Consider the following 25,545-nt stretch of genomic DNA (forward strand, 5'->3'; position numbering starts at 1 on the left):
CAAAAAAGTTTAAACCCCTCATGCCATTAATACCATATAACCATTTGCTTTCCCAATGTCTAGAATGGCTTAACTATTGATTTGCTGACTGAAGAAACCAGAAAAAAAATCTATTTTGCTTCATGACTAGACAGTACTACTTGGACTTTATCCCTCAAATTGTAAAATGATGACTAAAAGAATATAAAATGAGGGGGATCCCTGGGTGGCGCAGCGGTTTGGCGCCTGCCTTTGGCCCAGGGCGTGATCCTGGAGACCCGGGATCGAATCCCACATCAGGCTCCCAGTGCGTGGAGCCTGCTTCTCCCTCTGCCTATGTCTCTGCCTCTCTCTCTCTCTCTCTGACTATCATAAATAAATAAAAAAATTAAAAAAAAAAAAGCTCACATTTAAAAAAAAAAAAAAAAAAAAAAGAATATAAAATGATAGGTTACAGGCCTAAGTAAGAAATCAGGGCATCCTAGCCAATTAAAAACAAAAACACCTTTAAAAATTTCCATTTTATTCCATTTTTTAAAAATAATATCATTCTATCAATAAAATACACATTATTGTCTACAGTAAATTGATTATATAGTGTTTGGTATATTAGAATCTATCTTTTTTTTTTTAAGAATCTATCTTTAATAGGAATTATACAAATCTGCCCTTAACCTTACACTCTGTAGCTGGGGCCTAAAAAGGAAAGAATGCTAGATATGTTCTATGACAGTTATCATCTATCTTCACATTATCTCTGATCAAGGCACATGATCCAGTCATAGAGAACTAGCTGTGATCAAGTCTATAATTCAAAGATGATGTCTCAATCTCTACTCCAGTAACTTTCAAACATTTTTCACTAAGACCCTTGATAAGAAATACATTTTACTCTCTGACTCTGAATGCATGCACATATAACTGAAAACAAAAGTTTTATGAAAGGAATACATAACTACAAGTTAATGTACTCTGGTATTTTCTATTTACATCTATTAACTTTGTTTACAAAATGCTGTTGGCAACCTAACCTACCAAAATGATTTCATGATCCACTAATGGGAAGAGGCCTGTACTTTGAAAGACGCTGTACTAAGCTAAAAGCATTTCAGGACAAGAGCAAGGAGTTGCAAATAAAGATTACTTCTAAGCACAGTAACCTCTATTTTGATCAGTTATCAAAACACTAACCTCTAGGTGTTAATGATGTCTGCTTCTCAACCTCTGCTTGCTGTCTCAGATTAGCTGGGATATTGTTATATATTCTCTTATAATGATTGTATACAGCAACCGAAAGCACCTTCTTAGCAAATGACTGGCCAACAACATACTTGTCGAGGTAGTTATAAATCTGAAAAGTGATTAGTTATGAAAAATTTACTATGAGCAATCATTAAAAAACACACACATTAAGAAGTTATACACTGAGCATATTTGCTTACAGTTTTAAATTTGAACAAAGACTCATCAAAAACAAAATGCCAATGATATGATACCTATGTAGCAATGATTCAGAGGCTCCAAACCTAAGTGGACAAAACACAACTCACTGGTTCTTTAGCTTAACAAAGTATCACTGTACTCTCCTAATGCTCTGTCATTTTCTATTCTATAAACAATGCCATTAATTCTAATCCTAATTTTTAAAAGTTAATTAACGTCACTTAGAAAACCTATAATATGCCACCATGGGTCTAAAGATATCACCATTAATGTACATCATTAAAATAAATTCTTAAAAAAAATAAAATAAAATAAATTCTTTCTATACCTCTTTCAATCATAGGAATAATATTCTTTACAAAGATAACATATTATAAAATTACCTTTAAAAAAATAAATTACCTTTTTTTTTAAATTACCTTTTTAAAAATGTATTATATAATCAAAGCCATTACCAGCATCTATATGTTTGAATATTCACAAAGTTTTTTTCTCAGACATTAACTTTAAAGCTACTCATTTATCTAGATGGTGATCAAAAAACTTTACTGTTAGAAACTAAAGCTCTGTTTGAGGCTTGGATATTGCGAACAGCCTAGAACCTGGGGTAAATTCTGGCTTTTACTAAATAGAAATTCACTGTTAATACAAATTCCTAAAAATAAAGTTGCCTATTTTTGAACTCTGATGTCTAAAGTCTACAAAATTAGTGGAGGATAAAAGGTCAATAGTTGTATTTTTCATTACATTATTTGTTTTTACACAACAAATTCTTTAATTGTTGACCATACGCATTTTACCATGGTTTTTAAAGATCTTATTGATTCCTCATGAATTATATCCATGTATTAAATCTGTCATAGCACATTTGGAGGTAGAGATAACTGCACTGGTGTCATAACACAGCAGAAAAAAGCTACACTGAGGCAGAGAATGAGAAATAATCTAAGTATGCAAGTACCCAACGGAGCAGGCGATACACTCTGCCATATTTCATATGGCGGAGTACAACCTGAGACTCCTGGTGGGAGCCCACACCAGAAAAGCCATAGTGCTATACAAGATAGCCTTGGCACACTGGCTATGAAAAAAATCATTTGCTTCCATGTTAGACTGAGGCTGCTTTATCATAGAGTAGACTTAATTTATGGGAGAAACTGCAAGCTGGTGTTATTTAGGGGTCCAAACTAAGAAAAATAAATCCATAGCCGCTCAATTTTATGGATATCATTTTAGATTTAGTATTAACACTATTTTAATAATCATCCAACTATATTTCATTGCTATTGAATGCAGTAATCATGACATAGGAAAGGAGCAATAGACCCCATACCTAAATTCCAAGTATCAAATATCAAAAAGAATTTAGCTAGATGTAGTCCATATTAAAATTTTAATACTTGTTTAGGTAATAGTATTAAGATCCAATATAAACTGGAAGAGGGGAACAATGAAGTGTTTTCAAGATAAAGTACTTAAAGAACTAAGCTAAGACCTATACCTTTTTGGGGGGAGGAGGTGGTTTCTGTTGGAATGCCAATTTTACAGCTTCTGCTGCTGATTCAGGTTCTTTAATTATGCTTTTCTTTGAGTCTGCTTCAGATAGCACAACAAAAAAATGATGACATTTTTCACACTTCACAAAACGGGTTGATGCTGTAAAAGAAAAGAAAGGTCAGCAGTGGAAAATAATAATTTAAATAGTGTTTAACCTTAAGGACTCACTGTAAATGAAAACTATGTACTCGACAAAAACGTAGGCTTGTAGTTCACTCCACCAGCCACAACAAACAACTTAAATTTATACCTAAAGATAGGTGAGTTCGGTAAAACACAATTTGTTCATTTCCACTAGGTTCTTTCATTTTGTGATATACTTCATTAAGAGAAAAGACTGATGTTCTTTCAATTTCCCATTCATTAAAAAACAACCACTATGAAAATATTATTCATTTATTTTACTGAAATACTTGAATGACAAAATTGTGGAATAAAAGTAAAGCACAAGTAAATTATTCTATTTTTCCAACATTTTCTTATGAAAAATTCAAATATACACAGAAGCTGAAAGAGAAATCAAAATTTCAATCCCTAAAAATGTAAAATACATATACATACATATATGTATGTGTGTGTGTGTATATATATATATATATATACACACACACACACACATACATATATATATACAGAGAAAGAAAAATATGTATTTTTTCTTTAAGCTCTTTTTAAAGCTATGAGCATTTTTAAAACATCACCTTTGGGATGCCTGGGTGGCTCAGCAGTTGAGCATCTGCCTTTGGCTCAGGGTGTGATCCCCGGTCTGGGGATCGAGCTCCACATCGGGGCTCCCTGCAAGGAGTCTGCTTCTCCCTTTGCCTATGTCTCTGCTGCTCTCTCTGTGTCCTCATGAATAAATAAATGAAATCTTTTAAAAATAAATAAATAAAAACTCCACTAATTCCTTTTTCTTTGACCTGAAAACCACTAAGAAATTAACAAAATAACACTCAACTCATATTGACTTAAAGATAATCATGTAACTTTTGAGAACACAGGAACAATTAAAAGTGAGGGCAAAAAAATTTTTTTAATTAAAAAATAAAAGTGAGGGTTAAAAGGGTGTCTTGATTCCAATGCATCAACTATGAAATATCCTGTGTTAAACCAAAGGTGATTTCTTTTTTTCTCTCTTCTTCTAAAACCCAGCTAGCTATAGGATGTAGGTATACGGACATACACCTTAATCTTCTCCAAGCCTAACCCTACTAATGGTAACCAGGGACCTTATAAAGCATCACAGAAGACAATCTCACACAGATTACTAAAATACAGAGCAAAAGAGGGATGCCTGGGTGAGTCAGCGGTTGGGCGTCTGCCTTTGGCTCGGGGAGTGGTCCTAAAGTTCTGGGATCAAGTTCTCGCATTGGGCTCTCTGCAAGGAGCCTGTTTCTCCCTCTGCCTGTGTCTCTGCCTCTCTGTTGTGTCTCTCATGAATAAATAAATTAAATCTTAAAAAAAAATTAAAAAAGATACAGAGCAAAAGATACAAAGGAATTAGTTATATGTTGGTAGGTCTGGATAATACATTTTTGTGTTACCTTTGTGTAATATAACTAGATGGGTAAAATAGCAAAGAAAAATAATCTTTAAAACTATGAGAATCTCCAAAGAGGCACATACACTGCAATGTTTATAGCAGCAATGTCTACAAACATGTAAAGAGCCCAGATGTTTGTCAACAGCTGAATGGATAAAGAAGATGTGGTATACAAACGCACACACAAAGGAATATTACTCAGCCATCAAAAAGAACGAAATCTTGCCATTTGCATGACCTTGACAGATCTAGAGGATATTATGCCAAGCAAAATATGTCGACTAAAGAAAGACAATTATCATATGATCTCACTCATGGGGAATTTAAGAAACAAAACAGAGGATCATGGGGGAAGAGATGAAAAAATAAAACGACTAAATGGAGACAAACCATAAGAAACTTTAAACCATAGGAAACAAATTGGGGGTCACTGGAGGGGTAAGGGGTGGAGGATGGGGTAACTGGGTGATGGACATTAAGGAGGACACTTGATGGAATGATCACTGGGTGTTGTATGCAACTGATGAATCACTGAATTCAACCTCTGAAACAAATAATACACTATATGTTAATTAAATTGAATTTAAATTTAAAAAATTTAAAACAAAAGTGAGAATCTCTCTCCTTTGGGAATATTATAACTACCTATCCAAAGATTACCAGAGGGCAGCCCCGGTGGCTCAGCGGTTTAGCACCACCTTCAGCCCAGGGTGTGATCCTGGAGACCCGGGATTGAGTCCCATGTCGGGCTCCCTGCACGGAGCCTGTGTCTCTGCCTCTCTCTCTCTCTCTCTCTGCCTCTCATGAATAAATAAATAAAATATTAAAAAAAAACAAAGATTACCAGAAAAAACTGTACTAGTAAGCACACCTAAATCTTCATAAAATAATCTAACTTAAAAAAATTCTTTCAAAATAAAAGAAAATTATTTTATTTCAAAAATAAATCTATTAATTCAATCAATTTAATGTTTATGTCTCTATTCTTAAACACAAGATCAATCAAAAATACATTCTGAATAAATTCTAGCAGCAAATTTTAAGCTAGAAGAGAGATCATCCATGTTTTCTATGTCCTGATCACCTGCAAATGCCTACCTAAAGAAAAAGACCAAGCTATTCCAATCACCTTTGATTCACACAAGCCTCAACACATTATCAGCATTCCCCAACTATGGGAAAGACAGTCAATGCCTTAACTTTATAAAGAACCGTCACCTTACGGCTGTTACTGATGGTAAGCAAGGCAAGGATTAAAGGGCAGAGAGAAGCCTCTGATCTAGTTCAAGCTGAATGACAGGATTATCTATCTGGCCTGAGAACACAAGAACAAAATATTTCTCTAAAGAAATTAGGTCAAAGGGAAAGAGGCTCAACACCAACAAATCACATCCCTCTTTGCTTATGTAGAAGAGTTGCTTACATTGTACTGGAATATCACAATACCATTTTCACAATGAAACATATCAACATATACCCAAATTCAATTTTATTTATAAAAATGCTATTTTAGAAAAAAAAAATACTACAAGCACTGCAATGCTTATTTTTTTACTCCTAAAGACAAGTGGCAAAATCTAATTTTGTTAAATTATCAGGGGATAATTAAACCACTTTCCTTTAAATGATTATTACAAGTATATTTCTTTATATACAGAATGCTAATCTAATCCCAGTAAACATGCTTGTATAGTATGCCAATGATAGACTACCTCAGTAAAAACCTTCTCAGATTTGATTAAAGTTCTTCAGAGCCCAACATAAAATCTCAAAACCAAACAGAAAGTTTAACTTCTATTGTATAAGACATGTTAAGTACAGTAAGCCTTCAAAAAGTATTATATGCATAAGAAACAGCTACAGGTTCTACCTTAAAAAGTGGGGAGACAATTCATGTTTGAATAAACTATTTAGAAAAGCCAGAGAAAACTAAAGAACAGTATATATTAGTCCCTATAATAAAAAATTTCTTGGGACACCTGGGTGGCTCAGTGGTTTAGTGCCTGCCTTCAGCCTGGGCTGTGATCCTGGAGTCTCGGAATCGGGTCCCACATTGGGCTCTCTGCATGGAGCCTGCTTCTCCCTCTGCCTGTGTTTCTGCCTCTGTGTGTGTGCGTGTCTCATGAATAAATAAATAGAATCTTAAAACAAAAAATCTTAGATAGGAGTGCCTGCGTGGCTCAGTTAGTTAAGCATCCAACTCTTGATTTCACCTCGGGTCATGATCTCAGGGTCATGACATGCTAAGCATGGAGCCTGCTTAAGATTCTCCCTCTCTCTCTCTCTCTCTCTCTCAGCTCTCTAAAGAGAAAAAAAATTCCTTAGATATTATTTCAATTTCTGAGGATTTCTGATGCATTCATAATGCTACCTATAAAAATGGTATTTTATTTCTTTTCTTTTTTTTCTTTTAATTTTTATTTATTTATGAGAGACAAGGAGAGAGAGAGCGGCAGAGACATAGGCAGAGAGAGGCAGGCTCCATGCAGGAGCCCGATGTGGGACTCAATCCTGGAACTCCAGGATCACACCCTGGGCCAAAGGCAGGCACTCAACCACTGAGCCATCCAGGTGTCCCTGGTATTTTATTTCAAAAAAGTCAAGAGTAAAAGCACTGTAAGAGAACATAAAAATCATGACAAATATACTTGTGAGATGGGAATATATATAGCAAGGTCCATGAGCTTACAGTTTTACACTTCACAACGATCCTCATTCATTTACAAGGTCTCATTTTAACAGCACAGGAGAATAGCTGCAACACAAATCACAAGAGCCCACAAAGCCTAAAATATATACTTGGCCTTTCTAAGTAAGTTTGTTGGCTTCTGCTATACAGTATTTAAAAGGAAAGAACTACCCACAGAATGAGAGAAAATATTTAAGTAATATGTCAAGGACACTTGGGTGGCTCAGAAGTTGAGTGTTTGCCTTCGGCTCAGGGTATTATCCTGAAGTCCTGGGATCAAGTCCCCTGCCTGTGACTCTGCCTCTCTGTGTGTGTGTGTGTCTCTCTCAAGAATAAATAAATAAAATCATTAATAAATAAATAAACTCTGAAATTTAATTAATTAAATCATATGTCTGGATAAAGGTCTAGTATTCAGAATATATAAAGAACTTTTTATAACTCAACAACAACAAAAGACAACCTAATTTAAAAATGGATAAAGGAGTTAAAGTCTTTTCTCAAAAGAAGATATACAAATGGCCAATAAGTCCATGAAAAAATGCTTAACACCTTTAGTCATTGGGAAATGTAAATCAGAATCACAATGAGATACCACTTAACATCCCTATGATGGTTACAACAAAAAAGTGTTAAAGAATGTGTGGGGAAATTAGAACCCTTAAGCATTGCTAGTCAAGTTGTCAAATGGCACAGCCTCTGTGGTAAATAGTTTGGTAGTTCCTTAAAAAGCTAAATAACACCTGGGTGGCTCAGTGGTTGGACACTTGTCTTCGGTTCAGGTCGTGATCCCGGGATCTGGGATTCGAATTCCACCCACATTGGGCTCCCTGCATGGAGCCTGCTTCTCCTTCTGCCTATGTCTCTGCCTCTGTGTCTCACTCTGTGTCTTTCATGAACAAATAAATAAAAATCTTAAGGAAAAAAAAAAGCTAAATAAACATGAGTTACCATTTCACCCAGCAATTCTATTCCTAAGCATATGCCAGAGAAGTAAAAACATGTACACACACAAACTGGTTTTCATAACAGCAGAAACAATTCAAATGTCCATCAATAATGAATGGATAAACAAGGAATACTATCAGCCATAAAAAGTAATGAAATACTGATATATAATACAACGCAGATGAACCTTGAAAACATGCTAAGTGAAAGAAGCCAGACATAAAATGCTACATATTATACAATTCTCTTTATTTATATGAAGTACTCAGAATAGACAAATCCATAGAGACAGCAAGTAGGTTTATGGTTGCCAGGGACAGGGATGCCAGGGACAAGGGGTGGAAAGGGACTCCTTAAGGGGGATGGGGCTTCTCTTTGAGGTGAAAAAAATGTTCTGGAATGAACAATTTAATGAATATACTAAAAACCCCTGAAGCGTACACATTAAAAGGAAAGGACTAGACTCATATGTCTTAACATACATATCTCCTAAAACATTGCTGAGGTAGAAAAAAAAAATCTGGGATCCCTGGGTGGCGCAGCGGTTTAGCGCCTGCCTTTGGCCCAGGGCGCGATCCTGGAGACCCGGGATCGAATCCCATGTCGGGCTCCCAGTGCATGGAGCCTGCTTCTCCCTCTGCCTATGTCTCTGCCTCTCTCTCTCTCTGTGTGACTATGATAAAAAAAACAAAAACAAACAAAAAAATCTATAAAAACATGAAAATGATACCAGTTATGCTTCTTAAAAGTTACACGTTTGATGAAGATATATTACAGAAATATATCTTTACAAAGTTCTACCTTTTTTTTTTAAGATTTTATTTATTTATTCATGAGAGACCCAGAGAGAGAGGCAGAGACAGGCAGAGCGAGCAGCAGGCTCCATGCAGGGAGCCCGATGTGGGACTCAATCCCCAGGACCCCAGGATTATGCCCCAGGCCGAAGGCAGGCTCTAAACCACTGAGCCACCCAGACGTCCCTCTACCTTTTTTATAAAGGGGGGGGGTACACACATATATTCATCAGGCAATTAAAAACAATTTAAAATGACAAAAAAGTGGACAATTATCTAAACAGTCTGTTCATAAAAGAACTATAAATGATCAAAAAGTACATAAAAAGATGTTTATGAACAAATAACCAAATAAACAGATTCAAACAAAATGAATAACCCGAGATTCAACAAACTCTTGAATTTCCAGTAAGCAGACACAGAAGATCCTCAGCATTCAAAAGAGATGCATTCTGAAGAGACTTGTATTATGGGTCTGCAAAAATCAAGACTGGAGGGCCTTGTCTCACTGTTGAGGTCCTATCACTCCTATGCAGTAAAATTCCAGAGGACAGGACAATGTCATGTTTATCTGTGTTTATTTTCTTTTTTTTTTTTTTTTTATTTTTTATTTATTTATGATAGTCACAGAGAGAGAGAGAGAGAGAGAGAGGCAGAGACACAGGCAGAGGGAGAAGCAGGCTCCATGCACCGGGAGCCCGACGTGGGATTCGATCCCGGGTCTCCAGGATCACGCCCTGGGCCAAAGGCAGGCGCCAAACCGCTGCGCCACCCAGGGATCCCTATCTGTGTTTATTTTCTAAGCCTAGCAGTGGCTGTCTCACAGATGTTTGCTTACTAAATAATATGTAAGTATCTACTACTCTTTTACTTTTTTTGTCCCCATTCTCTACTCCCATATTCCTCTCCTCAATTAGAATTCCTAAAGGAAACCATCTCAGCCTTGAGTAGATTATATAACATTAGAAATAGTGTTTTCCACACCTCGTCTTATTGTTAAACATACATATATTCTGGAATACCACCCAAAATCTACAGAATCTCATGTCTTGTGAAGAGAATCTATATGTTGAACAACAACCCTCGTGATTAATAGGACCTGGCAAGTTTTGAAAATACTGTGGGGGAAGCCCAGGTGGCTCAGCGGTTTAGTGCCGCCTTCAGCCCAGGGTATGATCCTGGAGACCCGGGATCAAGTCCCACTTTGGGCTCCCTGCATGGAGCCTACTTCTCCCTCTGCCTCTCTCTCTCTTTCTCTCTCTGTGTCTCTCATGAATAAATAAAATCTTAAAAAAAAAAAAAAAAAAGAACGAAAGAAAAAAAATACTGTGTAAAATAAAAAATAAATGTAATCTCAACAAGAGCTACTTTACCCCTAAAGAATTCCAGTTGCTAAAAATGTACGGGATAAGAACTTCCAAATAGCAAATCTTCATAGCACTGTGTCCATGGATGAGTTATTTAAACTTGATAAATCTTAGCTTATAAATTAAGGATATTCTACATCCTGACAAAAATAAGATTGTGAGAATAAAACTGTATATACTGGCGTTTATTAAATATTAGTTTCTTTCCTTTTCTACTATAAAGGATTATTCTCTAAGTCTACAAAGATTGAAATCTTTCTCGGAGGAAAAGATAAAATTCTTGATTAAAATATGTTTCTACAAAAAAAAAATATGTTACTATGACACTGCCATTATGAATTGAGCAATTCTCAGACCTTTTAGCAATTTTATTATTTCACACAAAATTTGTTAATAGCAAATATTATTCAGAAGTTACATTATCTAGTTCTACCATTTTCATTTTATGTTGCAACCAAATTAGTATTCATTCAAAGTGATTCTTCTCTTTGACCTCTTTCCAGGCAACAATGTTAAGAGAATCTCAAACATTCCACCTACAGAATGGAACTGCTTTAAAAGGTCTTTCCAAAAGTGTAAAAACATGCTACAACATAACAATGCTTTTTCATACAGTGGCCAATTAATATCAATGAAAAATGTGAAACTGTAACTGAAATCCCAATGATTTGGATTAGAATAGAGAGAATCTTCTCCAGCTAATCATAAGAAACTGAAACTTCTGCCAAATCTCACCACTGACTTTTTCACAGTTTGACTATATAGTAACTGACATGTAGTAAGTACAATGTAATTTACTCTTGAATCATTACCATTAACTCTAATCATGTAGGTAGGGGGTTATCTGATTCATGAAACAAAAGATTTACAGTAGCATCTGTATTCCAGGGAGAGGTACTGACATTAACAGCAAAAACAGGACTACTGATTTCTCCCTGCTCTTAGTGTCTGAATCATTAATAATCATCATACTTTCTAGAATTGAGGGCTTTCCTCCTGTTGTTACTTAGGATAAATACCTTAATATATGAAAGACTGACCTCTCCAGCTGTATGAGATGCTCAACAGTTATTCAAAGAATACAGTTAATGAATACAGAATAAATAAGCCTTCATTCTCCTACAGCTCAACTGTTACATCCAAGAACACTCACAAAATCAAAATTTGAAATAAACACACACAAAATAAAGAAGGAAATAGTCTTCTTATATTATTTTTTATGCCACAGTGCAAAGAATTACCAGTCCAGGGGATGTTTAGTATTTGGTGAACATAAGACTGAATCATGTAAGTTCAGAAAGACCATATATCTTTATATATATATTTCTATGCAGCCTATGATTTATAGAAAAGGTAGAGAAAAAGAACAACAGAAGAAGTAATACTTACACACAAAGGTCTCTACATGAGTGCACAAGTCGCCACACTTAGGACACCTCAGTTGGTTTCCACCTTTCCCTGAATTCCCAGAGCCTGATTTTTTACTGCTTCCCTCACTGGCTGATTTCTAATGTTAGTAAAGGAGAAAAAGAGAGAGTGTCAATTATTACTTTCAGGCAACCATTTTATAATGTAACAAATATAAGCAAGATAGGTTGTAATTAATCTGACAATTTTTCTAATTTCTTTTTTTTAAATTATTTATTTATTTATTCATAGAGAGACAGAGAGAGAGAGAGAGGCAGAGACACAGGCAGAGGGAGAAGCAGGCTCCATGCGGGGAGCCCGACGTGGGACTCAATCCCGGGTCTCCAGGATCACGCCCTAGGCTGCAGGCGGCACTAAACCGCTGCACCCCGGGGCTTCCCAATTTCTATAATTTCTAGAATGGAATTATTAGTATAATTTACATCTCTAGTATCACTGGTATCAAAAGATCTATTTACCACAAAAATAAAATCAGTTCTAGTAAACACATATATTTTACATGTATTCCTTCCTCACATAGTATGAGTTTGTGTAATAAAGTGTTCTTTCCATGACTCGATAAACACTAGGAAAAAAAGTTACTACAGGTAAAATACATTTCAATGAAACTGAATCAGGACTTACTATCATGACAAAAAGTGACTCATAACTTCTTGAATCTAACTTTTCTCATCTCTAAAATTTTACCTACTTTAGAGAGTCACTATTAGGATCGAGTGTGAATAGGAAAGCACCTAACATTTTGTCTTGCATATAACATTAACTCAAGTCTTAGTAAAATTCACATATTAAAAGAAACTGGTAATAATTCACTGACCCAATACAATCACCAATCATCTACTTGCTAGCTACAGAGTAGTCCAACATTAAGTCACAGAGATACCAAAAATTTTTAAGTAAAGAATGAAGTGGGGTTTATACTATCATGTATTGTTAAGAGTTTTGTGTTGGGGCACCTGGGTCCTTTGGCCCAGGGCGTGATCCCAGAGTCCCAGGATCAAGTCCCGCATCGGGCTCCCTGCATGAAGCCTCCTTCTACCTCTGCCTGTGTCTCTGCCTCTCTGTGTGTGTGTCTCTCATGACTAAATAAATAAACAAAATCTTAAAAAAAAAAAAAAAAGGGTTGTGTGAAAGCAGAAATTATGGCTATTCCTAATTCAATCTACAGAGTGCTGACTGCATAGATAATTTAACGAAGCTTCTTTATTACTTTGTGGAGTGTTAGAAATCTTAACTACTGCTGACTAAGTGCAATGCTTATAAAACTATTTTATGGTTGAAACTAAAACAAAGTAAAATTATATAAACTTCTTCCTATCATTTTATATATTTCACATTTCCTACAGAAAACATATAAGCCAGGGATGCCTGGGTGGCTCAGTGGTTGAGCCTCTGCCTTCAGCTCAGGGCTCACATGATCCTGGGGTCCCGGGATTGAGTCCCACATTGGGCTCCCTGCATGGAGCCTACTTCTCCCTCTGCCTGTGTCCTTCTGCCTCTCTCTGTGTCTCTCATGAATAAATAAATAAAATCTTAAAAAAAAAAAAAAAACATATAAACTGATACAGAATACTATTATTACATTTAATTGCCTGAAGGAACTCAAATATGTATATAAATGCCAATAAAGATAAAATACCTTATTTCCATCTCCAGAGCCATCTTTACTTATGCCATCTTTTGATGCAAAGTATGCTGGTGTTTCTGTAAAGGTTCTAAAGGGAGCTCTTCGTAGAATCTGAGTTTCAAAGGTCCCGAGCCTTCCTAAAACGGGTATATGAATGCGGCCACAAGAGATACCTGGAAATATGATGAAATTTATTAGTCTATACATCAAATATTAACATCCTTTCAATAAATTCCCTGAAAACAAAAATTACTTAAGTATAAAGAGACTGAAAAAGCTACAGTTTTCACAGCAGTAGTAACAAAAGGGTAGAGAAAATAGTGACACAATCAGAGGCAAAGTCCCCATAAAAATAGGCCGGACCTGGGCCTCTTACAGATTCCAGGTACATAAAGATGTTTCTTTCTGGGCCTCTTGTTTGGAAGTGAAGAAAGACCACCCAGGTTATAACAATGAGTGGCTCTGAAAGTGTGAGAGATAAGCAGTTCAACATCTGCCTCACTCTTAGGGGAAAAAGGCTATTTACATCCCATTCTTATTCTTACAGTATTTCTACCAATGAAAATAAGCAAACTCTTATCTGTCTCCTTGACTCTTTGGGGGGTAATATCCTAGACAATGGAAACAAACTTCAAATATTCTTTAAAAAGTTAAGCATGTGGGGATCCCTGGGTGGCTCAGCGGTTTAGCGTCTGCCTTTGGCCCAGGGCGCGATCCTGGAGTCCCACATCGGGCTCCCGGCATGGGCCTGCTTCTCCCTCCTCTTGTGTCTCTGCCTCTCTCTCTCTATGTCTATCATAAATAAATAAATCTTTAAAAAAATAAAAAATAAAAAAAAGTTAAGCATGTTCATTAAAACACACGTTTTAATGAAACATTTCAATCCTATAAAAAAACGTAATTCAGTAAATACTATGTAACAGCTATCCTGCCTTCAAACATTTTAACCTTTTACTATATTTGAAGTTAAAATTATTAAAAAGGGTACAGGTTAATCACTGACTTCTGTGGCAAAAACTTTTTCCGTAAAGGACCAGGATAGTAAATATTTTCAGCTTTCTCAGCTATGTAGTTTCAGTTCCAACTACTTTGTAACATGAAAACAATATGCAAACAAATGGGTGTGGCCAGATTTGGTCTATGGGATCACTGTTAGCTAACTGGTTTTTCTCATATAAATACAAAATAAACCCCTAAATAAATTATAGTCAATGGCAAAAAGTCACACTGCATACTATAAGGCAGCATTTCCCAAGTTGGTCTTTAAAAGAGTGTTCCCTACACAAGAAAATCCAGCAGTGGTCTTAGGTTAAATAAAATTCCACAGATTTCAGTATTGAGTATGGTAGAGCTACTCACAACCCTGCATAAGCTAACGTACAACGTACATTAATGAATCCTAATGAATTGCCAAAGGAAGTTTCCCAGCAGTGTATCAGAGTGCTGTTAGCACGTAATAACAAAAAGGGGGTAAAGGGGTTAAAATTAATACTTAAATAAATTTAAGAAATTGATTTTATCTCCCTCATTTTATTCCCTGAAAAATTCTCAACTCAGGCTTAAAATTTTTATTTCTGTACCTGTTAGGGCTTTTCAGAGATCATGCACATATGTACATATTGTACCCAAACACAAAAACTGGTTTAAAGTTACATCCTTCCAGGGGCACCTGGGACTGGCTCAGCTGATTATGAATTCAACTCTGGATTTTGGCTCAGGGCATGATCTCAGGGTTGTAAGATCCAGCCCTGCACTGGGCTCTGCACTGGGCATTGAGTCTGCTTAAAATTTTCTTTCTCTCCCTCTCCTTTCTGCCCTACCCCACCCCCCCTTAAAAAAATAAAATAAAATAACATCCTTTGAACAATTCAAAAGCAACTGCTTAGTTATATGTGACTTTTAGTTTTAAAAAATATTTTATTTATTTCAGAGAGAGAGAGAGAGAGAACACATGTGCAAGCACAAGCATGAGCAGGGGGAAGGGCAGAAGGAGAAGCAGACTCCTGATTGAGCAGCCCAGATGGGGGGGGGCTCCATCCCAGAACCCAGTGATCACGACCTTAGACAACGGCAGTTGCTTAACCAACTGAGCCACCCAGGCACCCCTAATTGACTTTATTAACTCCAATTTTCTAACATATTTGTGTACCCTGTTAGAACTAGTTTCTTTAGCTATTTATTGCCCTAGGCCATCTCCAGTTCCACAAAATACAAAAATAAAATGATCAAACTTCAGGAAAGATATAAATAAACATTCTCATCTCTATATAAATTCAAAAACAACACTAAAAAAAGGATTAAGATTTATAACAGGGGATCCCTGGGTGGCGCAGTGGTTTGGCGCCTGCCTTTGGCCCAGGGCGCGATCCTGGAGACCCGGGATCGAATCCCACATCGGGCTCCCAGTGCATGGAGCCTGCTTCTCCCTCTGCCTATGTCTCTGCCTCTCTCTCTCTCTCTGCATCTCTATGAATAAATAAATAAATAAATCTTTAAAAAATTAAATTTTTTTAAAAAATATTTTATTTATTCATTCAAGAGAGACGTGGGACCCCAGAACATATTTATAATAAACTGCCAGATTATACTAATGTTAGTCTGGGGACCACACATTTTTTATTTTTTTTAAAGATTTATTTTAGAGAGGAAGAGCAAGAGAGAGAAAGTGTGCACACAAGCTGGGTTGGGGGCAGAGGGAGAGACAGAATCTCAAGCTAACTCCCCGCTGAGCATGGAATCCCATGCAGGGTTCCATCTATAACCCTGAGATTGTGACTGGAGCCAAAAGCAAGAGTTGGCTGCTCAACAACTGAGTAAGCCAGGTGCCCTTGGGAACCCCACTTTTTAAAACACAGTACTGGTCAGTTTAAAAGATTAGTCACTTACCAATCTTATAAAATCTTCACAAAAATCACTGTAGTCATCTAATCAGGAGGCTGTTTTTTTTTTAAGATTTATTTATTTATTCATGAGAGAGAGAGGCAGAGACACAGGCAGAGGGAGAAGCAGGCTCCCTGTGGGGAGCTCAATGTGGGACTCCATCCTTGGACCCAGGATCACGCCGCCCCGAGCTAAAGGCAATGCTCAATGGCTGAGCCATCCAGGGGTCCCCTTATCAGGAGTTTTAAGCCTTTTTTGTACCATGAACCCCTGTAGGAGTCTGTGAAGCCTACAGATGGACCCCTTCTTACAATAATCTTTTTAAATGCACAGAACAAAGTACATGACAAAGGAAACCAATTTGAAGTACTTATTAGAATATTTTAAAAATCTGTTTCTTGCCAACATCATACTCAAGGGTGAAAAACTGAGAGCTTTATCTCTAATGTCAGGAAGAAGATAAGGATGTCTAATCTCACCACTTTTATTCAACATAATACTGGAAGTCCTAGCCACTAGCAATTTGACAACATAAAGAAATAGAAGGCATCCAAAATGGTAAAGAAGTAGAACTCTATGTGATACTAAATATAGAAAACTCTGAAGACTGCACCAAAGATATGAATTCAGTAAAGTCACAGGATACAAAAGCAATGTACAGAAATCTGTTTCATTCCTAAATGGTAAAAAATGAAGCAGCAGAAAGTGAAGTCAAGAAACATCCCATTTAGACAGAACATGAGAGACTCCTAATTCTGGGAAACGAACAAGGGGTGGTGGAAAGGGAGGTGGGTGGGGGGTGGGGGTGACTAGGTGATGGGCATTGAGGGGGGGCACTTGATGGGATGAGCACTGGGTGTTATGCTATATGTTGGCAAATTGAACTCCAATAAAAAAATAAAATAAAATAAAAATAAAAATAAAATAAAATAAATAAAATAAAATAAAATAAAATAAATAAAATAAAATAGAAAGAAACATCCCATTTACAACTGCACCAAAACCAATGAAATATCTAGGAATAAACTTAACCTAAAAGGTGAAAGACCTGTACTCTGAAAATTATAAAACACCGATGAAAGAAATTCAAGATGATGGAAAGACACTCTATGCTCATGTGTTGGAAGAATACTGTCAAAACATCCATACTACCCAAAGCAATCTACAGATTTAAAGCAATCCCTATTAAGACACCAACAGCATTTCTCACAGAGCTAGAACAAACAATCCTAAAAGTTATATGGACCCACAAAAGACCCTGAATACCCAAAGTAATCTTAAAAAAGAAAAAGAAAACTGGAGGTATCACAATTCCAGACTTAAAGTTATATTACAAGCTGCAGTAATTAAAACAGTATGATACTGACACAAAAATAGACACATAGATCAGTATAATGGAAAACCCCAAATAAATCCTCAATTTTATGGTCAATTTACCCTCAACAAAGTAGGAATGAATACACAATGGGAAAAAGACAGTCTCTTCAAAAAAATGGTGTTGAAAAAATTGGACAGCAACATATGAGGGATTGAAACTGGATCACTTTCTTTCACCATACACAAAAATAAATTCAAAATGTAATTCAAAATTCAAATAAATGTGAGACCTGGGGCAGCCGCAGTGGCCTGGCGGTTTAGTGCCGCCTTCAGCCCAGGGCCTGATCCTAGAGACCCGGGATCGAGTCCCACGTCAGGCTCCCTGCATGGAGCCTGCTTCTCCCTCTGCCTGTATCTCTGCCTCTCTCTCTCTCTGTCATGAATAAATAAAAAAATAAAATCTTTAAAAAAAATAAAATAAAATAAGACCTGAAGCCAGAAAAATCCTTGAAGAGAGCACAAGCAATAATTTCTCTGACATCAGCCATAGCAACATTTCTCTAAATATGTCTCCTGAGGCAAGGGAAATAAAAGCAAAAATAAACTATTGGGATTATATCAAAACAAGAAGTTTCTGCACAGTGAAGGAATCAACAAAACTAAAAGGCAACCCACTAAATAGGAGAAGATATTCACAAATCACATACCAATAAAGGGTCAGTATCCAAAATATATAAAGAACTGATACAACTCAACACCCAAAAAACAAATAATCCAATTTAAAAATGGGCAGAAGACATCAACAAACATTTTCCCAAAGACATCTGGATGCCCAATAGACACATGAAAAGATGCTCAATATAAGTCATCATCAGGGAAATACAAATCAAAACTACAATGAGATATCATCTCACACCTGTCAAAATGGCTAAAATAAAAAAACACAAGAAACAACAAGTGTTGGCATGGATGTGGAGAAAAAAGAACCCTCTTGCATCGTTGGGTGGGAACACAAACTGGTACAACCAGTTGGAAAACAGTATGCAGACTCCTCAAAAAATTAAAAATAGAGCTACCCTATGATCCAGTACCCAATACTACTGGATATTTATGCAAAAAGTGCAAAGACGCTAATTCAAAGGGATACATGCACCCCTATATTTATTGCAGCATTATTTACAATAACCAAACTATGGAAGCAGCCCAAATGTCCAATGACAGATGAATGGACAAAGAAAAGGTAAGATAGATAGATGAACATTATGCAACCATAAAAAAGAATGAAATCTTGCCACTTGCAATGACAAGCATAGACCTAAAGAGTATTAAGCTAAGTGAAATAAGTCAGTCAGATCGTACCATGTGATCTCACTCATATGTGGAATTTAAGAACTAAAACAAAGGAGCAAGGGAAAAAAAAGATAAAGAGACAAATCAAGAAACAGATTCTTAATTATAGAGAACAAACTTTTTTCTTTTTTTAAAGATTTTATTTATTTATTCATGAGAGACAGAGAGAGAGAGGCAGAGACACAGGCAGAGGGAGAAGCAGGCTCCATGCAGGGAGCCCAATGTGGGATTCGATCCTGGGACTCCAGGATCATGCCCTGGGCCGAAGGCAGGCGCTAAACCACTAAGCCACCCAGGGATCCCTATAGAGAACAAACTTGATAGTTACCACCTGGGAAGTAACTAGGAAGACCAGTGAAATATGTGACAGGAATTATAGAGTTCACTTATTTTGGAAAAAAGAACAAAATAAAATAAAATGGGCTTCTCTATAAACAAAATTAAATAATATTTAACAGCTTTTTATTTATAAAATTTATAAATAAAGGTTTTATTTATTTATTTGAGAGAGAGTGTGCGCATGGTTGGGGAGAGAAGAAGCAGACTCCCCGCTGAGCAGGAAGCCCAAGGCTGGGCTGGATCCCAGGACCTCCAGATCATGACCTGAGGCGAAGGCAGACCTTTAACCAACTGAGCCATCCAGAGGCTCCTTTAAGAGCTTTTTAAGTAACTATCATGATCTCAAAGTAGTGGAAAGTATAAAAAATATCTTGAGATATGAACTGTAATGTGTTAAGAAAATATTTCTGATTTTACTTGGTAACAAGTCCACAGATATTTATAATACTACTGTGAGTTGTTGCCTACATTTATAACTGAAGGAAATGCTACATTTCAATTAGTGATCAATGAAGATAAAATTAACAGAACTTCTGAATTCTCTCTGGACACTTTGGAGGCCTGTGAACCTCAAGTGAAGAACCCCTATAAAAGTCAAAAAGGGAAGTATTTCTGTAAAGTGTATTTCGAAATACTTGGCAGCAACAAGAGAAGACAGTTAAACGCTAAACCATTTACAAAACTTTTGTCATACAAATAAAATATTCTGAGTTTTATAGCAGTTATTTTTAAAAAGAAATACTAGAATAAAGTACATTGATTTTAGGGCTATTAAGAACTAGGATAGAGCACCTGGGTGGCTCAATGGTTGAGCATCTGCCTTCGGCTCAGGTCATGATCCCGGGATCAAGTCCCACATTGGGCTCCCTACAGGAAGCCTGCTTCTCCCTCTGCTTATGTTTCTGCCTTTGTGTGTCTCTCATGAATAAATAAATAAAATCTTAAAAAAAAAAAAAGATCTAGGAGAGTAATTTATTCAACTTTTAAATATTTGACTTCCTATATTTAACCTTAAACAAAACATTCCTTAGATTCAGCTTAAAAGATAAACTGATCTTTAAATTTTAGAAATAGAATAAAAAATTTTAATTTATTATCTTTTTGTAGTGACAATATTTAAGTGTATAACAATTGATGATATGGCAACTCAAATTAAATGCTTGCTTAACCACCTGGCCTCTAATGTCAAATAAACATTGGGGAAAAAAATTCAACAAAAAAAAAGCCAGCAACTTAGTAGATACTTATTGCTTTTATTGGTCTCAAATTTTCATTTTATGCCCAAGTTATTATTTCCTGAATTCCAAATACTGCTTTAAAAAAAATTTTTTTTAAAGATTTGAGAGCCTGCACATGCACATACGAGCGTGGGGGGGTGGGGTTGGAGGGCAGAGAGAGATAGAAGGAGAATCTCAAGCCGACTCCTTGCTGAGTGGGGAGTCCAATGCAGGCCTCCAACCTCAGGTTGCCAAGTTTATGACCTGAGCCAAAATCAAGAGTCACATACTCAACTGACTAAGCCACCCAGGAACCCCTGAATACATATGAATAAAGAAAAATAACATCAGTCCTATAATAGTTTTCCTCAAATTTAAAAATGTCTGATTAGTTTTCACTAAGGCTAGTCTGCTGGTCTAAAAAGGAATATGCCAGGGATCCCCTGGGTGGTTTAGCGGTTTGGCACCTGCCTTCGGCCCAGGGCATGATCCTGGAGTCCCGGGATCGAGTCCCACGTCGGGCTCCCTGCATGGAGGCTGCTTCTCCCTCTGCCTGTGCCTCTGCCTCTCTCTCTCTCTCTCTCTGTGTCTCTCATGAATAAATAAATAAAATCTTTAAAAATAAATAAGTAGGGCAGCCCGGGTGGCTCAGCGGTTTAGCGCCACCTTCAGCCCAGGGCCTGATCCTGGAGACCTGGGATCGAGTCCCATGTCAGGCTCCCTGCATGGAGCCTGCTTCTCCCTCTGCCTGTGTCTCTGCCTCTCTCTCTCTCTGTGTCTCTCATAAATAAATAAATAAAATCTTTTTAAAAAATAAATAAATAAAATAAGTAAATAAGTAATAAAAAGGAATATGCCAAGAAAATGTTTATTAAGAAATAGTTTGCAGAAATAAAGATACTCTATCATTTATTTGCTTTGCCTTATTTAATTTATATTTAACAAAAGAGAGAAACTTAAAATCTAGCTAAAAACTGTTAAGGTAGGCACATTACACAACTATTATGAAAATTATGGGTGCCAACATGTTTGAACATCTTCACATCTTCACTTACACCCTCATGAGGTGACACCCTTTCACTGGACATGGACAGAAAGTAGTGAAAAACCAAGGGAGGTACATGTGGTTCCACAATTCTCACAGCCAAATTCAGATGAAGTACTGTCATTCAGATTTTCAGAATTTTGTAAATGGAGTCAAGCATTTCTAAATGTACATATTTAGAATGCAAATTGTTGTGTGTGTGTGTGTATAATGTACTTTGCATATACATGTGTTAGTATACAAATTGAAAAAGTATCAGCAATTTGGGCAGAAAAAATATTTAAAACTTCTACTTTACTATAGGTTTCTTTTTCTTTCTTTTTTTTTCATTTATTTATTCATGAGAGACAGAGAAGAGAGAGAGAGGCAGACACAGGCAGAGGGAGAAGTAGGATCCATGTCAGGAGCCCGACACAGGACTAGATCCCAGGACTCCAGGATCATGCCCTGAGCTGAAAGCAGATGCTTAATGGCTGAACCACCCAGGCGTCCCTAGTACAGGTTTCATATTCAAAGAGAACAGTGAGAAAAAACACATTAAATTGGAGATACATATAGCCAACCAGGAAAAGAAAACAGATCCAGTATCTAGTATGGCAAGTTACCAAATAATTTTCAAACTACTGCTTAAAAATTTTAAAGTCTAACACAACAAATGGAAATAAGAGAATAGTACTATATTTCAAGAGAGCACTGAAATCTCTACTTTTATTTTTACTTCATTCTATAATTTGTTATAAGACTATTTTGATTTTGATTACATTCTTTATTACCTATATTATATTGAGATTCTTAACTCTAGAAGAATGTACTAGAGTTAGTACATTCTAGCTTAAGTACAATTCTGAATTTTCTTTCTCTTTTGCCTCTCCTCCTCTTTCGAAGTATCCTAAATAAAAATAACCTTTCTGGGGATCCCTGGGTTGTTCAGCAGTTGAGTGCCTGCCATTAGCCCAGGGCGTGATCCTGGAATCCCAGGATCAGATCCCACATCCAGCTCCCTGCAAGGAGCCCGCTTCTCTCTCTGCCTACGTCTCTGCACCTGTCTCTCTGTGTCTTTCATGAATAAATAAAATATTTTTAAAAAATTAAGAAAAAAACCCTTTCTGGAGTCTTTTAAAAGTCATTAAAGAAAATATCTCTATATTGCAGACTAGTGTATACTTTTAGAGTTTCTATTACAGACAATACACAGTTTGTTAATGAAGTCTTGAGTAAGTCTTAAATCAATGTGAAAACCATTTGATGTTTCACTGTCATATAAAAATACTAAATTCTACAAGGATATGAGGTAACATCCTATTTTTTAGGATTCATTTACTCCTTCCCAGCGAAGACAATGGTTCAGTATTTCTGAAAACTTCTGGTAAACTTAGAGCAACAAATATGATAATACCTAAAGCTGTTAATTTGTGTTGCTTCACCTAATGATATATTAAATTTTAAAATCACTGTTCCGTAAAGAAGAATTACCACATGCCTCCTATGATTCCATTTAACAATACAACTGACTGGAATGGTTGAGGAGCTTTGTCAAAGACGACTTCTCTGCCCAGAGAGAACACACACACACACGCACACACTTTACCCGCTTCTGGAAATTATATTATTGTCTGCTTTAGTAGATTTAAACTTGCAGATGAGGACTTGTCCACCACTCTATCTCCAGCACCAAAACAGAGCCCAGCACACAGTAGACCCGCAAGAAAAAGATGTCAAATAAACTTAAAGGTCAAACCCAAAGCGTTTTCAACTCAAATTCCTGGAATAAGAACATCTGTTGTTCAGGTTTAACAATGTCTTGGAACAAAATTCACTCCTTTACATTTCTGTATCACTTTACAAACGCTCCTGCCCACCTTACTTCACTTAATCCCGCTTTGTGAACTCAACTGTCGCAAAATAAACCTTCAGTGAACGGTCAAGGCATTCATAAAAACCAGGCAAAGGGGGGCTTTTCAAAACCTATCCAAGGATCGTTGACAAGCCAAAATAAAACGAATTCGTCTAAAAGTGCCTGTAACAGGATCTAGCCTGTCGTCTGATATTCATAGATTTGGGGAAGAGGAAAATGGTTTCTTTTCCGGGCTCTATTGGCTGGGATGACACACACACAGCTCCTGATAAACAGAAAGTAAAGGTAAACAAGCGCCACCCCTGAAGACACTCTCTCGGACCGTCAAGTTGGGAAAACCGGCAAACGACTGCGGAGACATTTAGGGACTTCAGAAACCGTGTCTGCGGGAATCTCCCGCACCACCCCGGCGGCTTCCCTGCGGGCCGCGAGGGCTTCCCGGCGCCGGGAGGGCTGTGAACCCCAGCTCAGGCTCCGGTGCAAGCGGCCGCACAATGACGGTGACAGCGTGGGTGTCGCGCGGCCTGCGTCCGGGACGGCCAGCGCGGCGCCCCGCGGCCCCCGGGGAGCCCCAGCCCTTCCCCGGGCGCCTCGACAGGCCGGAAGGGAAGCCGGCCGGGATCCGGAGAAGCAGCCGCCGCCGGGGCAGGTGGCAGCAGCCGGCGGACCTCCGAGGACACTTCTGAAGGCGAGGAGCATTTCGTGCCTCTTTCGGGGCTCCTGCTAAGCGGCCACATTCCGGCCCCAAAGTCAAGAGGCCAGAATGCGCGCAAGCGGGGGGAGCGCAACGGATTTACTTCAAATTAGAGAAACAGCTGCCCCAGAGGTTGGCAGAGCCCCATCCCACGAGCAAAGCGGGGGGGGGGGGGGGTGTCGCACAGGCAGGGTGGGGCAGGCCTCTTGCCCTCCCCAGGATCCCCACCGCCGGCCACTGGCTCAGGTGAGGGACTACTTCGTTACCTCTCTGCGCGGAGGCGAGCGAAGAGGTGATGAGCCGCGCGGCCGCCGCGCCGCAAGTACAGGCGCCGCAGCCGGACATCTCCGCGGGGCCTAGGCCGGGGCTTTGCCCCCCGCTGCCCTCCGGGTCTCGGCGGCCCGACTCCTATTCGCAGGGCGCGCTAAATTGGCTCCGGACCGTCCCGCCGGCCCCAGGCTCAGGGCAGAGTTCACCTGCCTGGCAGCCAGGCCTTCGCGCTCTTCGTACCCGACTGCCGTCTACTCTGTAAAGTAGATACTTAAACCCCCTCCCTCCCTCCCCTCCTCCCCCTCCTCCTCCTCCTCTTCCCCCCCCACCCCCCTCCGCCTACCGGGCCCGGGGAGCGTGCGCGCGCCTGCGTCCTAGGCCTAGGGAGGGGGCGTGGGCACGCGCTGCGTGTACGTGCGTGAATCACCGACGAGCGGCGAGGGGAAGGGGGCGGTGACCTGGGCGCCAATGAGCGCGCTACGGCAGGCGTCCAGCCCCAGCTGGGACAACTACAGTTCCCGACATGCAATTCTTCCCGAAAGCGCCTTTATCCTAGCCTCGAAAAGGGAGGTGCGGACGCTCGAGTGATGCATGCCGGGAGTTGTAGTCCCAGGCGGTCGCAGTAATTCCTGGCCTTTTTCGGTTGGTGGCAGGGAAGGTCAAAGTGTGAGACTGATGGCTTAGCCAGCCCCAGCCCCAACCCCTTGGCTGCTGCTACACGCTTCAGATTCAATACATTCCTAACCCCCAGGGATTCCGCATCTAAGGTACCTCTTCTGAGTCTTTTCACTTGTAACGTGAAAGTGGTATTTTTACCTAGTTCTCCAAGCTACAGCTGTTGGGTGACAGCTCTCTTTCCTTGTTCTTTCAAGCCAAGTGGTAATAACTGTTCCAGCTGTAGCAAGTCCCTGGGTGCTTTATGATTCTTTGTCGGCTCCTTTAAGGGTTTAAGGTGACTACACCCTGGTAAAAAAGTTCTGTTAGCCTTTGAACGTCTGTCTGCATGGCTGGTTCCTCGCCAGACAGCTAAAGCAGGTCAACCTGTTGTACCAGGGGAGGATGGTGACGAATGAACCAGACTCTCTTTCCATCTTGGTTGGCACCAGACTGAGTATTTACTTTATAAGATTTTAATCAACTCCGAAGCCCAGGGAAATGACCAGGTGAATTTGGTTGCCTTTAGCTCTGAGCCTAGGTGAAGGG

The 25,545-nt window shown here is 38.4% G+C and overlaps 1 protein-coding gene across 1 annotated transcript in view; it reads right to left on the minus strand.

The window, feature by feature from the left end:
* Nucleotides 1-24,626, minus strand: part of CLPX (caseinolytic mitochondrial matrix peptidase chaperone subunit X) — a 44,396-nt gene extending 19,770 nt beyond the window's left edge. The window contains exons 1-5 of the mRNA XM_038580726.1: nt 24,339-24,626; nt 13,388-13,548; nt 11,710-11,827; nt 2,924-3,078; nt 1,171-1,330 (exon numbers count right to left, since the gene is read on the minus strand). Coding sequence (XP_038436654.1) covers nt 1,171-1,330; nt 2,924-3,078; nt 11,710-11,827; nt 13,388-13,548; nt 24,339-24,417 — 673 coding nt within the window. The 5' untranslated portion in view covers nt 24,418-24,626. The remainder of the gene's footprint in view (nt 1-1,170; nt 1,331-2,923; nt 3,079-11,709; nt 11,828-13,387; nt 13,549-24,338) is intronic.
* Nucleotides 24,627-25,545: the final 919 nt, after the last annotated feature.

Source organism: Canis lupus, chromosome 30 (genome assembly GCF_011100685.1).
Source record: "Canis lupus familiaris isolate Mischka breed German Shepherd chromosome 30, alternate assembly UU_Cfam_GSD_1.0, whole genome shotgun sequence".
Classification (NCBI taxonomy): Eukaryota; Metazoa; Chordata; class Mammalia; order Carnivora; family Canidae; genus Canis; species Canis lupus.